General features: G+C 38.1%; 1 protein-coding gene across 1 annotated transcript in view; it reads left to right on the forward strand.

Moving 5' to 3' along the window:
* LOC110036817 (autophagy-related protein 16) overlaps positions 1 to 14633 on the forward strand; it is a 71255-nt gene extending 56622 nt beyond the window's left edge. The window contains exon 5 of the mRNA XM_020741350.1: positions 13568 to 14633. Within this exon, the coding sequence (XP_020597009.1) occupies positions 13568 to 14587 (1020 nt within the window). The 3' untranslated portion in view covers positions 14588 to 14633. The remainder of the gene's footprint in view (positions 1 to 13567) is intronic.
* The last annotated feature ends 257 nt before the right edge of the window (positions 14634 to 14890 follow it).

Here is a 14890-nt window from a genome sequence, read left to right on the forward strand (position 1 = left end):
CCTACTTACCTTATTTGGATTGGTGAATGTCAAATTATAAAGTTACTCTCCCTTATAATGAATTGAGTGGTGCATAGAAATTATAAAATACTAATTGTAAATATGACTAGTGACAAATAGGAGCAACTCTATACTTTATTCTCTCCTGAGTGCATAAAGAAGATTGGTTAAAACGATTTTAATTCCTTAAATCCCATTTTAAACCATCAAAGACTATTTTCCTAACATTTGCATTTCCCTACAAAGTACTTCAATCATACTCTATAGATCAATGCGAATAACCTAGTTTCCGAGTTATTATAGATCACAACATATTCACTTGACTAGAATGAAAAATAAATAAAAATTTGATGGTTAATCATCACATTAATTATTTAGAAATAATTTTGAAAACATTTTACAATCCTATACAACCTACTCAAACATTACAAGGTAAGGTAAAGAAAATTACTTGGAAAGCATGTACAACATACCACAAAACTTCGTCTATTATCTGATATGTTTAAAGAAATACAATAATACAAACACTCAAATACTTATATCCTTGTTCTTTACAAAGCTTTGAAGATGCTCCACCTAAAGGAATCCTGATACCTGCTGCTATCTTAAAGTCTCTCATCCCTTTATAACTCGATTCCTCACCAAATGACTACTTAAAACCTATCCTACTAAATCCTTCAACAAGCCCCTTCTCTACGTTGCATAAATACCTAAATAGATTGTAAAAAACTCTTTGCAAACCTCCTTGGCCGTTTGAATGACTCCCCATGACTTGGGATCAAACTGCCCAAAACTGTCTCGAATAGTTGTTGGCGCCTAGTTGCTAGGGGTCTGGCTCCTAGGCGTCAGACACTCTGTTTGTAGAAGATAGCAGAAGCGCCTTGGCGCTCATGGGTCTGGCGCTTATGTGCCAACCTCTTGGGCTACCAGGTTAGGACTGGCGCCTAGGTGCTAGTCACCTTTAGACTTCCTTGTTCCAAGTCTCCTCCACTTTACTCAACATCTAACACTTGTTGTATCTGCAATAAAAATATTAAAATACATTTCTTTAAAGTGTAATTTCATCCATAAGAAGGTGTAAAAACACAAATGATTTCAAACGATTTTTTCTACACATCAATGACAGGTGCTGCTACTGAGTTCTCTTCATATACTCATCTAGCAGTTCTAGAGAATATTTAGACCGGTGATGGTAAAACACAGCATGTAGTTGGTAAGGTAACAATTCTATGACTATGTCTAGTTTTTTGTATACTTCTTCCCTTCCAATGAACCTTTTATACATTAGTGTATTATATTTCAAATAAAATGTATTGTTTTATTTGATATTTCTAAGGTAATCTTTTATATGAAGAGGACTGGCCGGAGGCTTGAGACTGACACATGACATTGTAGACTCTGGTACTTGGATAAAGAGGGAATGGACTCAGCCTTGCATCCATGGTAGAGAGTGCTGGAGTTGTCGAATTTGGGAGAAGTGTGGAGCATGTGTTGTTGCTACATCACAAGCGCATGAGACGCTTTTCATTTAGTCTGTTGAGTCGTTTATATTCGTCTTTGTATGAAGAGACAAATAAATAGAAAATTGTATGTGATACTTATGAGTTGGGTAAGCATACCGGGAGCTCTTATGTTAGTTCTTTTGATTTGATACACCTAGATATATGGAGACCTTGTACTACAACTTCGTTGAATCACTATAGATATTTTATGACTTTTACTGATTGTTTTTCTCATGTTAGTTATATCTGACGAGGAACAAAAATAATATGCTTGTCTGCTTTAAAACTTTCACAGGGCAATTCAAGCTAGTGAATGCATTGTGGACTGTTAATGAAACAAAATATACCATATTTGTCAGCTCAAGGGATGTAACATCAAACCACTTGTCCACACATACTGACACAAAACAGAGTAGCAGTGAATAAGAATAGACATTTTCTAGAGGTGGCTAGAAGCATGATGATCTCGATGAATGTCCCAAGGCACTTGTACGGGTAGACTGTTTTGACAGCCGCTAAATTGATCAATAGCATGCCCTCAAGAGTATTGGAGTGGCGATCTCATTGTGAATTGTTGAAATGAGATAATCATGGGATTCTTCCATTGAAGGTATTTTAATTGTGTATGTTTTGTGAAGGATAATAGACCATCAATAGGGAAGCTGGATCTCAGAGCTATGAAGTGTATTTTCGTAGGTTATTTTGCCACTTAGAAGTGGTATGTTTGTTGGAGCCCGATAGAGAAGAGATCGTGAGTATGAATCCCAATTACCCCTTCGACGGCAATAGGACAAACTCCTTTCATGCTATCCCATGGCATGAAAGTAATGTTATCAGTGGAGTATAACCATACTGCTAAAGGACTGTTACAGCCTTTATCTTTGATAACAATCGAACAGAATGATGAGAGGCCAATGATGAGTCAATCTTGCACTCGATCTTGCTGAAAAAATTTATACAGACTCGGGCCTTCGTCAAGAAGCGATTAAGAGGCGCACCGCTCGGTACTTCAACAAACAGGTGATGGAAAAAACATTCGCCTTGAAGGACCTCATCCTAAAAAAACGGATCTAATTGCCCAAGGACAGGCAATTGTTTAGCTTGACCAAACATGGAAAGACTCATTCATCATCAACCAAAAAGTCACCTCAAAAGCTTACCGACTCGACATACATGGGAGATGACATACCTAGGACCTAGACCGGAGATGATCTAAAATAATTCTTTCCTTAAAGGAAAACTCCTTGTACGAACATGAGCAAATATAATAAAAAAGAAAAATGTCTCCATTTTAATATATTTTATTCTCCTTGATTTTCTAATTGCAAGTTGCACGAACAACTTAAAGACTCCCCTTCGGGGCGAACAACTTAAAAGCTCCCCTCCAAGGCCAACAACTTAATGACTCCCCTCCGGGACGAGCAACCTAACGACCCCACTCCGGGGCGAGCACCTAAAGTCCCCCCTTTGGGGCAAGCAACCTAAGGTACCCCCTTCGGGGCGAGCAAACTAAAAATTCCTACCTGACACAAATGTCTCGAAGACTCATCATCGAAATGCGCAGTCCAGAAAAAAAGTGTACACTTCACAAGAAAAAGAAAAAACATATACATAAAACTGGCGTGTAAAAAATTTATATTTCATTAAGCTTAAATCATTACAACCATGCTCATGCTTTGCAAAAGGACCCCCGACTTTTTCATTACAAGACTCAAGGATGAGGTTGAAGATCCACCCACCTTCGATCGACTTCTTTTCTGATACTCTAACAGACTTCTTGGCCGAAGGAAGAAAAACAGATAAGTGCTTCGCAAACTCGCCCAGGTTTTGTATTTCGTGTCGACCATTCCCAGTCTCACGAATTGGTTGATTGCAAATTCAGTATCGAGACAAAATTGTTTTGCTTGCTCTTCGGAATGCTTCTCAGTTGTGATTGATGAGGCGACTCTCGCAAACAATTCTTCATTCTCCTCAAGCACATCTGAGATCCATACCGAAGCCCCTGTTAGGCTCTCCTGGACATCGACATGGTGGGCCTCTATTTTATCCGGTCAACTTTCTTTAGGCAGGTTTTGGCAACCTTTGCTTTCTTTCTGACGGGCTTGGTTTTTGCTGCAGTGTCTAGATACAGGTTAAACAAGTAGTGAGTCGACACAGTCCCCAACAACTGATATCTGTCGACTAAACGACATAGATCAAGAGAACTAAGACTATCTAACTTCTCCTTGAAGCTCTGTGACCATAATATATCAGCAAGCTCCGTTGCATGAGACTCCACTCCATGACTGCGATCAAACTAATCCCTTTACTGGTCGATCAAGGCGAAACGGGAATCCCTCAAGACGAAGCCTTGGGCCCCTCTTCCTGCATCGGGATCCATTCATCACTCCCTCCTAGGAGGCTGAAAGGAAGGCTAGTCTACGTTCTCCACTGGACCTTTTCCTTTCCTTCACTGAGACTCTTAAAGAGTCGAACTCGGGACCTACCTCACCTCTATTAAGTCTGAAACTTACAACCACCACCTTCGGATCGGGCCTAAACCCAGAACCTACCTCCCTCGGATCTGTGCCTCGGCTCGGACCCTGGTCTTCTCCGGCCTTGAGTTCCAAAGATTCCTGGCTAGCTTTTCCCCTCTCCGCAAAGTTAAGAAAACCGAACGCATCAGATTGGGGATCCTTTTGACCTCCGATCGATCCTCCCTCCGGAGAGGTATCAACGTTGGATCTCAGAATAGAAGTGGTCTTAGCATCGCCACCCCCACATAACCTGCCAGAATAGAAGGTTTTTTGTCGATCTGTGTTAATTCGCTGGTCGAAACCCACTGAACAACAGCAATCATTTTAGAACTCGAAATAAGGAGATCCAAACATGGGAACTTTCCCAAATATTCCCTCTCTTTTTCCCTTAGCGACTTCTTTGCTTGCGGCTCCTTCATGGAGGCCTTGGTTGCCGTGTTGAGACGCCGCTTCGTGTCCTCTTCATCAAACGCTGCCCACAATTCCTTGGTCATCTGACCATACTTTCTCGGATTCAAGATCTTGTTTATTATCTCCTCACAGGTATACTGAACTACCGATATACTTTTTCCCTCCACACTCGATGCCAAGCCATGAAGCTGGGGAGAAATCTACTTGCGTTTGTATGGCTCACCAGACGGACGAGTGAGGATTCCCCTATTCTTCATCGACTTCAGAATAAAGTGACACTTCAAAATTTTGACATTGTTTTCTAGGCTGATCGGCCGAATCTTCCAAAGCGAAGCAAAACCCACGTAAGCATTTGGGTCAACCCTGAAAGAGACTAAATGGGAAAAGAATTCTCACGATCAAGGGATCTCAATCCTATGGCAATAAACGACAAAGATCATAACCGCCGTAATGCAATTCACCTTCAGTTGGGTGGGGATGACACCGTAATAATTCATAATGGCCCGAAGCTCATGACAGAAGAGAAGACGAAGTCTCTGGACGAATTGATCACGATATAGCACTAGCCGCCCTCCATAGTCATCCGTCACTCTGTCATTTGGGCCTGGGGCCTCTAACATAATGTCGTCGTCTTAGACATACTACCTTTGGGACTTCGAGGCCTCGACAAAAGATAGTTTGGAGCGCTTTGACGCCGACACTGTCCCGAAATTCTGGGGCAAAATTTGGAAGCCTTTAGGACACTAAACAGAGAAACGAAGGAGGAAAAATGACCAAGATAAGAAAAGTAAAAAAATGAAGTCATAAAGAGAGGCCTCAACCTTATATATATAGACGTGAAGAGAAGATAAAAAGCCTCTAACCTTAACTCAGAAACCTCGCATCACTATATTCTAGAAAAAAAAAATATTCACATAAATAAAAAAGGAGCGATAATAGAAAAGAAAAAAAATATCAATATATGATTAACCAGAGATGAAAAATTTTACAACCGGCTCGTCGGCCTCCTGTGGCCAGACTAAGCCTCGCCTCAACAGTTCCTTATACAAAACTCGACTCCCTAGTTTAAATCTGTCAGTACTATTGGCCTCAACCTGGAATCGGGTGACTGAGCATGCTTCCCTCACATCGGTTAGGTTCATCTGCAGGTTCACGGTTTCCGTTCGAATGGTTTTGGTTTCGGTTCGGTGGTCTGCCGCTTCCACTATGAGGTCGAGAAGTTCTGTTGACAATTTCTTGGAGAGGGCGTCCAGCTGCTCCTTCAATTCCTTTATGCTAGCCTTCCTCCGACCCTCAACTTTTGAGCCTCGACCTCGCGGGCGAAAAGATTTGTCGTCTCGTCTATCCAACTAACCATAGAGTCAATCGACTCTTTTTCAGTAGTTTTCGAATCCCCTGCGACTTTTCGGGATGTCAGATCTTGTTTGTCAACAACTTCTGACAAGCCAGAAGCACGGTTGCACAACAACAAATGCCAGGTTAAACGAAACACGAAATTTCACCGAGCCATCGAGCGTGTCAAACAACCTAACTCCTCATACAAAGGAGTCAGTTTAGCTCAGACCAGAGAAAGTATGAGAAATTCTCACTAGGTATAGGTGGAGCGCCCATAGCTCTCATCCCTCCGATCTGAGCCGCCAGGGGATGAAGCTCCAACAATTCTTTGGGTGTCTCCTTCTTTTAACCACTAGATTCAGTCAACGCTTTGACAGGAAAAATGGATGGGCCATTGTTTGATTTCCGGTGCAACAGGGTAACATCATTCTGCTCATCGAGTTGCGCTCTCTTGAAGGCCAATTGTTTTAGTCGTCTCTTCTTGGCAGGCTTACTCCCCTCAAAATGCTTTCTCTTCTCTCTAATTGATTCCCCCATAGGCTGACGACTCTTCGTGGAAACGGTTGTAGGACCAATCTTCTCAGCCGGTAATCCAAAAATCTTCATCAGAATTTCATTAGACAACCCACCAACATGGATTTCTTGCTGCTCGCCATGAGAGCGCCCTCAACAAAAACAACTCAAGCTCTGGATAGGAAGAAAGTGCAGATTTGTAGGTCTTTAGTAACAACCTATTTATAGGACACCAGCGCATGAAAATCCAAGGAGTTTAATTATTACGATATATTGAATCTAATATAGTGTTTAATTCCCTTATTTTTATCGCAGCTGTCACTTTTAAAATGTCTGAAAATTGAGGAACTAAATATATATGACAAGATCATGTCAGCATGAATCTCAGAGCGAAAGTCTGATATACGACAAAAATAAGAAAGATCCATGGTCAGAGTGTACAAGGATCTGGTCAAACACAAGTTCGTTTTATTTGAATGAAGATTAACGCTGAATCAAGTGAAAGATATCCCATAACTGGGTCGAGTCCCTTCCTTTTTGTGTATGAGGGTTGATCGGAATAATTGACCGGATGAAAGAAACAGCTCTCACCGGGTGAAAGAATAGGGCGGATCGAAGATTGAAGCTGTGCAACAAGAATGTACTTTTGCCGAAGAACATCTATACGATTCCCACGCTGTTCGGCCCGCCTAGCGCCGAACGAATTGATCTACTGTAAACAGGGCGATGGCCTTTATGATTGACTAAATAATCTATTTTTAAATATATTTATAATTCTAAATTGCATAAAAGACCTTAATGCCTTTATGGCTCCTCTAGAAATAGGTGTCTTAAATATAATTGTATTATCTTCTATAACTATAAATAGATGATCATTTTATGAAAATGGGGTTACGTGCTCTCATTTTACTGTTCACTTCTTGTTTAGTTTTTGCTTTTCTCTCCTTCCATACGCTCTATTCTCTGAGCGTGATTTCTTGAACATTTAAGAATCAACAGGTACAATCGGGTATAATTTTTAATGATAACTTTTCGTATGATAGTATTCTATTATGACTCTTAAAGAGCTGAAAAAGAGTATATACTTAATGTGAAACGCGAAGGGATAAATTTAAAATGAAAGTTTAAAATTTTATTATGAAATGAACAAGATTTTCTTTTAGCATTCATGCATAGCATTGTCATAATAATTTAATGCATAATAAAAGTATAATTGCTCAGCAAGTCAAACTTACTGTTGCAATTAATAATTTTCTTTAGGAAAAAAAAATTAGGCTAATATATCTGGCAGGAAAGACTTGGTTTAAGGGAGTGCAGCTGATAGCTACTAATTTATGATGCGTTTGTAGTTCCTGTTAAGCTGTTTTCTTCAGACAGTGATAAACTGTTCAATATTGTTTTGAAATTTTGTCTTTAGATCATTGTTGTTGTTTATGGATGTTTTAAATTGATTGCACTTTGTGGATATTAGTAGCTTTTTAGTATTTTGGATGTTTCTAGTATGTGGAAATAAAAATGAAATATTAATACCGTTCGAATACAATTTCTTCTATATATTTCGTTGTCATCTTCTTCTTCACCTTTATTAGCTGGTGCACTGCTAGATCCTTCATAGGGCTAGTATCGCAGGAATGAAAACATGTTGATCCTGTATTTACCTGACATTTTTGAAACATAGATACCAGAGCAACGTTGAAGTTCACAGTATATGCATATTGCTAATTTTGTTACATCATGTAATGATCGAACTTGTGGTCCATATCATGCTACCATCATAGCCTTTCATTGGCCCACCGCTGCGATTTAGATACCTACGTCTTAAGAGCAGTTGCTTTATCTACAATTGCTCTAAGGGCTCTTGATCTAAAAGTGGAGAGGGTATAGGAACTCTCACCAAAATCATGAATATGCTTCATTAAAGACTTTTTTTTTCAGTTATTGCTGAAATTAGAAAAAAAATGTTCTTCGGAAGGGTCTTCAAAAGCACTTGTTCACACAAAGTCTATAAATCCGAGTGAGGTGCTCGAACCCTATAACTGTGCTACGCTTGATCATATTCAAAATGGATCTTTTAATAAATATCCCAATAGCTATTGTTAATCCTTTTTGAATTGCAATTGATCAAACAAGCCATCAATTCTAGTTTGTGGATATTTATTTTAACTGTGAGCTTATTTAACTCCCTGTAGTCAATGTGTATTCTGAAACTCTTATCCTTCTTCATGATAATACTGGAGCTCCCCAAGGTGAGGTGCTTGGTATGATGAACCATTTATCTAGTAACTCCTACAATTGACTCAACTCCCGAAACACATTAGTTGCAATTCTGTATGGTGATACATGCTTAGAATCTAACAAGAGCTCAGTAGTAAAACCAATCTCTCGCACTAGTGGTAGTCCTAGTAGATCATCAAGAAAAACTTCTGGATTTTCTCTTACCAATGCAATATCACCCAAAGGCTTTACATAGAGCTATATATTACCTTAGCAAGAAAATTTTGATTTCTTTGATTCAATAATTTGAAAGCATTCAAATAGGTAATTATCATGGGGTACTAATCCTCTATCTCCACAAAATTTAGCTTCTGCTTCCCCAAGAGCACTAATTTTGATAGTCTTTTATTGCAATCAATTGTGAAGAAATTTTTAGACAACCAATTCATACCTAAAATCACCTCAAATTCCACCAAAAGTAACACAATCAATTGTGCATCAAAATTCTTTCCACCAACATAAGCTTCAACTCACATAAATGAGTAACCTCCATAAAAATTTCATTTGACATTCTAACCAATAATATCAAAAATATTAAGATATTATTCAATTCCATCACTTTTGCTAATTCATTTGCTACCGAATCAAACAATAATCTTATTGACCTATTCTGAAGATAAATGATGCCTATCATTAAAATTGTTGCATTGAACATTTAGGTTTGACTTATAATATATTTACGTTCTTACATTGTGTATGAATGATAAGATATTAATTCTATTATGATTAAAAATGCACGTGGTTAAAATTATTAAATGTAAAACATATCTATCATAACTCTAGGAGAGTTCTTTGTTTTTTTATGCAAAGGTGCATAAACTGTTGGCTGAACATTCTATTGGGTCTAACCAGGATTTGTCATTGATTTTGATGATCAGCTACCTTTGTTCTGCCAAAGCTCCTCTAAGGCAGTGTAACACCGCCCCTAGAATCTACTAAAGCCATTTTTATCTAGGGCAATTTGTCACCATATAACCTGGTTGATGGCACAAAAATAAGTGTTGGAACCAAAAAGATACCCTTGTGAGACCTCTCACAGCTGTCACACTTCTTGGCTTCAACATGACTGCCAAAACTCTGGTCTTCTTAGCACCTGTATTTTATCACTAGAATAATTGCTTGCCCTGAAAGCCATGAGAAAATCTGGATCCATCTGAATTTCTCTTCTGAAAGTCTTTTCTCCTTTGAGGAGCTTCTAAATCTTGCTCAATCCTCTTGGCACTTTTTACCAAAATAGAATGTTTATTGATCTCAAGAGGAATTAGTGATCGTCTAATCATATCCGTCAGCCCATACAAAAACCTGTGACACTTTTCATCTGCATTTGGAATCAACCGGGCTGCATATCTTAAAAGCATAGTAAATTCTGTTTCGTATTGCATAATTGAACGATTTCCTTGTACCAATTTGATAAATTTGTCCTGCATTTTTCTTCTAGCTGATAGTGGTACGAACATGTCTCTAAAAGTTTATTCATCCCACTGCACCAAATGGCTAGCTCTACCCCAATTTTCTCCTGCAACCAATTTCACCATCATCTTTTCGCTTCTTCCTTTAAAGACAAAAGTGGCTAGTGTAATCCTTCTCTCTAGAGGACAACCCATCGAGAATCTTTTCCACTCTCAGCACCCACTTCTCAGCATCCACTAGACCTCTTCTCCAAAAGAGAGAGGTGGCCTCTTATCCTGAAATAGCTACAAGTACTTGTCCATCTAGCCTCCCTCACTAGAACTGGCCCGAGTCTGAGATTTCTTAATCATTTGAGTTACGACAGTTATCATCTCCGCAAAAGCACGTGTTCACAGTAATTTGTGGAGCTATATCAATTTCCAACACATTATCTCTAACTTCTTCCCCTTGATTTTCTATATTTCTGAAATAACATAAGAAAGATTATAATAAGACATAATTTAACCCTTCATTAATTTTATTTATGAATTGATTTAATCAACCTAATTACTCTTTTTTATCATGATTCAACCTATTTTTTTTAATACGACTTTCGTAACGACTCGGCCTAATAACTTATAAATTAACCAAGTTAGGAACTGTGGTTGGACGATATTAACATTTAATTTATTTTTCACAAATTTTCAAAACTTTCAATATATATAAGAGTCACTGAGGAACCACAAAGTATAATACATTAATATTAAAAATCAAAATTTCTACAGAGTCTGTAGATAATATCTCAAACCAGCATATAATATCATTATTCAAAAGAAAATTTACAAATAAAATACAATCATAATACCTATCAGCAGTAATCCTCCTGTAAATTATGTTCCTCCTATCAAATAGATGAATCTATAATTTTTCTTGAAAATAGTTTAATTTAACTGTAAATTTTCACGACTTAGTGAGCAATTATAATCTTATTATGCATTAAATTAATATGCATATGATATGCATTAATGTACAAAATAAGTGAAATCTATTAATTAATCAAAGTGTAAACTTTCAATTTAAATTAACCCTTTCTACTTCAATTTAAGCATTTACCTTTTTTTAACATTTACCTTTTTTTTAAGAAGTAATATCAGGATCACTATCATACTCGATGGTATCCTCAAAATAATACTTATAAGCACCCTAAAAAATTTGCACTTGAAAGTACGGCTTTACTATTTTCATTTTCTTCATCGTGCACTGTTACATCACATCCTATGTCAGTACCATCTAGGGATGAATTCAAATTTTACTTAAGTCTTTACTTATTATTTCACATCAATTTAAAGCCATTTAAATATCCTTATACATGTCAATTGTTTTTTCCCATTTCTGAGACATCTTTCAATTATTTAAAATGCAAAATCATAAATGAAATATTAATTTTGAAAACCATACTGCAAGTTAATTTTGATCAATTTAAAATTCAACTTCTAAATAAATCATTAATTTAAAGCCAATAAAAAAATATAAATCAATCCGCTTCGTCTTAAAAGCCCTCTTTAAAAGTTTAATCCTTTGATTAATTTCTTTTACTATCATCTCCTTTTTTTACTCTACTACTTTTTGCTCATTCCACGATCCGAAGCCCTAATTCATTGAATCAAATTTTCTTTAGCCACTATTTAAATTCATCAAATTATACTTAATAACATATATTTAATTAAACGAAATATTTTATAAATAAATGTTATACTCTTTGATACCAGAGTTAATCCAAACCATAATAGAAAAATCAAATATTATTATTGGAAAACCCATCAAGCTATTAAAACTCATATTGAAAGGAAAATTACAACCAACTAGACGGAAATATGAAAAAGCAACACATCCGACATACGACACGGGGCTAAGGTTGGATCAATGGTGGCGGAGATGGGTTGGTTAAGGTTGGAAGGTGGTGGGATGGTGAACGAGGTGGTCAGCAAATAGAAAACAATAAAAGTTATGGTTTCTCGTTTTCTGGACAGCAAGCACGCAACCAATGATGGTTTCTTGGGTTCTGGACACCTTTTATTTTATTTTATTTTATTCTAATTTCAGCACGTTTCCTTTTATCCTTCTTTTATTTCTAGTCCTTTCCTACTTTCTTATTTTCCAATTAGGTATTTTGTTTCAAGGAGACTTATATAGATGTGTTGTATTAGGATTTGGATTTTAGTTTTGTTGTGTTTTGCTTTAAGACAGCCGTTGGCTTCTCCTTTTCCTTTTTAGGGCAATATCTAAGGGTTTTGAGTGGTACTTCTTTATCTTGTTCCCAAGGTGGTGTTTATCCCCTTCTACATATTGCCGACATCGCTCTCACCTTCCCCTCCATTCTAGCCTTGCTGCCTCCACCCCAAACCACCTGTCCCCTAGTGTTCTGACCGCACCTTTGCTGCCGCTACACCCAGGATAGCCATTCCACATCGATTCCTACTGCTTTCTTGCTGTACAAAATATGGGAAACCGCTGCCTTGTTGTTTGTTTCTTGTTGGCTGCCTCTGTCCTACCATCTGAGAGGTCTATACCCAACCTGATTATACCCACACCTTAGATCCAACCCTAGTTCTGAGGTTGTGTTATTTTGTTGCAATTTCAAATTTCGCATTGCTTTGTTGTAAATTCTAATTTGAATTCTGTAATAATATTTGCTTTCAATTGAATCTTTGTTAAATCTCAGTATCAATGGTGCTTTACTCTTGGCTTTGATTGTCACATTACATTATCTACCTAATGGGGTGCCACGTTGCTCCATCTTCACAAGGCTGTGACAACAAAGTAGTGTTATGACACTTTGGGTAAAGCAGTGCTTTGTTCTTTGTTTTATTAGCCCAAATTGAGCCTAATTCACTGTTGCGGCGCTACTGGTACTGTTGTTGTATTGCATTGAAATTATTTCTTTTAAGTCACCGTGCATATTTTGGTGGGAATTCCTGTCAAAACTACTTAATTCGTGTCATAAACATGAATTAAGCCACGCCATTTGATTCATGTCAAAACTACTTAATTCATGCTTTCGGCTTACTTTCAAAAGGGGATTATCATATGTAATCCCTTACCATGAAGCTCCCTCAGCTGGTGCATTGGTCTAAACCAGAGAAGGACTGGATCAAGTTAATAGTGATGCGAGTTGGAATACTGCTGCTGCTGCTGGATGTAGGGGTGTTTTTAGAGATCACGAGCATAATGTTTTAATGATTTTTTCTTCTCCTTCTATTGCTGAAACTGATGCTGTGTTGGCTGCTCTCCTCTTTGCCAAATCGAAGGGCTGGAACAATCTGATTGTGGAGATGAACTCCTTGACTCTTTGGAGAAGCTGCTCTTCCGTAGTTAATACTCATTGGTCCATCTATTTTACACTCAAAAGGATTACTCAGTTGCTCTTGCTTATCCTTTGGGTGGTCTCACATTCCAGGGAGGGGAATAGGTTGGCTGATTGGATTGCTAAGCTTCGAGCTTCTTCCCAAACTATATTTGTGGATCTTTCTCCTCAACCTAAATTTTTTCATACTTGGGGACAAGTTTCATCTTCTTTACCAAAAAAAAATGAATACTAATAATATGTTTTCATTAATGTCCATGAAGGTTAATGCACTGTATGAGGAGATGATGCAACAGTTAAAGGTAAGCAGCATTGAACAGCTTGCCAGACAGCAGGTAGATGGTGTGGTTCGACAAAGGGAAGCAGGCCACGATGATGTTGAGTCAGTGGTTCCTTCCACTTGCAAGCATGTCGTACATTGTCATGACGGCGTGTGTGGTTCCATATTATTTGAGCACAATTCAAACAGGCTTATCACTGGCGGCCAGGACCGCACAGTGAAGGTTTGGGACGCCAACACAGGGACGTTAACTAACACTTTCAGAGGCAGCATCGGTTCCATTCTTGACATTGCCATTACTCATGATAACAAATTTGTGATTGGGGCAAGCAGTTCCAACAATTTGTGTGTGTGGGAATCATCCTCAGGCCGTATTCGTCACACGCTTACAGGCCACACTGACAAAGTATGCAGTGTAGATGCAATGAGATACTCTGGCCGCAATGCAGTCAGTGCAGCTTATGATCATACCATCAAAGTCTGGGATCTGCAGAAGGGTTACTGTTCACAAACTATCATTTCAATGAGTAATTGCAATGCAGTTGCCTATAGTTCTGATGGGCTAACTATATGCTCAGGCCATGTTGATGGTAACCTTCGTTTGTGGGACAGTCAGTCTGGGAAATTGATCAGTGAGGTTGCAGCTCATTCACAAGCAGTCACATCTGTCTGTGTGTCTCGTGATGGTAACGTAGTCTTAACAAGTGGAAGGGATAATGTGCATAATTTGTTTGATGTAAGAACCTTGGAGGTTTGTGGTACTTATAGGACTAACGGAAACAGGGTTGCATCCAACTGGAGCCGCTCGTGCATCAGTGGCGATGAAAATTGTGTGGCAGCTGGTTCTGCTGATGGTTCTGTCAGTATTTGGTCAAGGTTGATGCCTCACAAGGTGAGCGTTCTTGATGGACATACTTCACCTGTTCTTTCCTGTACATGGAACGACCTTGGTAGACCTCTGGCTTCTGCTGATAGGAATGGGACTGTTTGTATATGGGTGTGATATATATATATATATGTATATATATATATATATATATTCTTCTCATTAATCCTGTTTATTTTTCTTTATAATTTGATTTGTTGTCCTGTTCAATTTTTTCATATTTAATTGTATCAACAATTGTAAAATGATTCTCCTGCACCGTGTTTGTAGTATATATGGATTTATTGTGTATTATAGGGCTATTATGCATGGCTCTCTCCATTGTTTCCCAGAAATCCTTTTATGTATTTCACTCTATTTTCTACTTTGTTTGGTTGCTCAAGGGAATTTTAGCTGGTGTAATTGAATATCAGGGGTTGC

This window comes from Phalaenopsis equestris, unplaced genomic scaffold (genome assembly GCF_001263595.1).
Source record: "Phalaenopsis equestris unplaced genomic scaffold, ASM126359v1 Scaffold211163, whole genome shotgun sequence".
In the NCBI taxonomy this organism is placed as follows: Eukaryota; Viridiplantae; Streptophyta; class Magnoliopsida; order Asparagales; family Orchidaceae; genus Phalaenopsis; species Phalaenopsis equestris.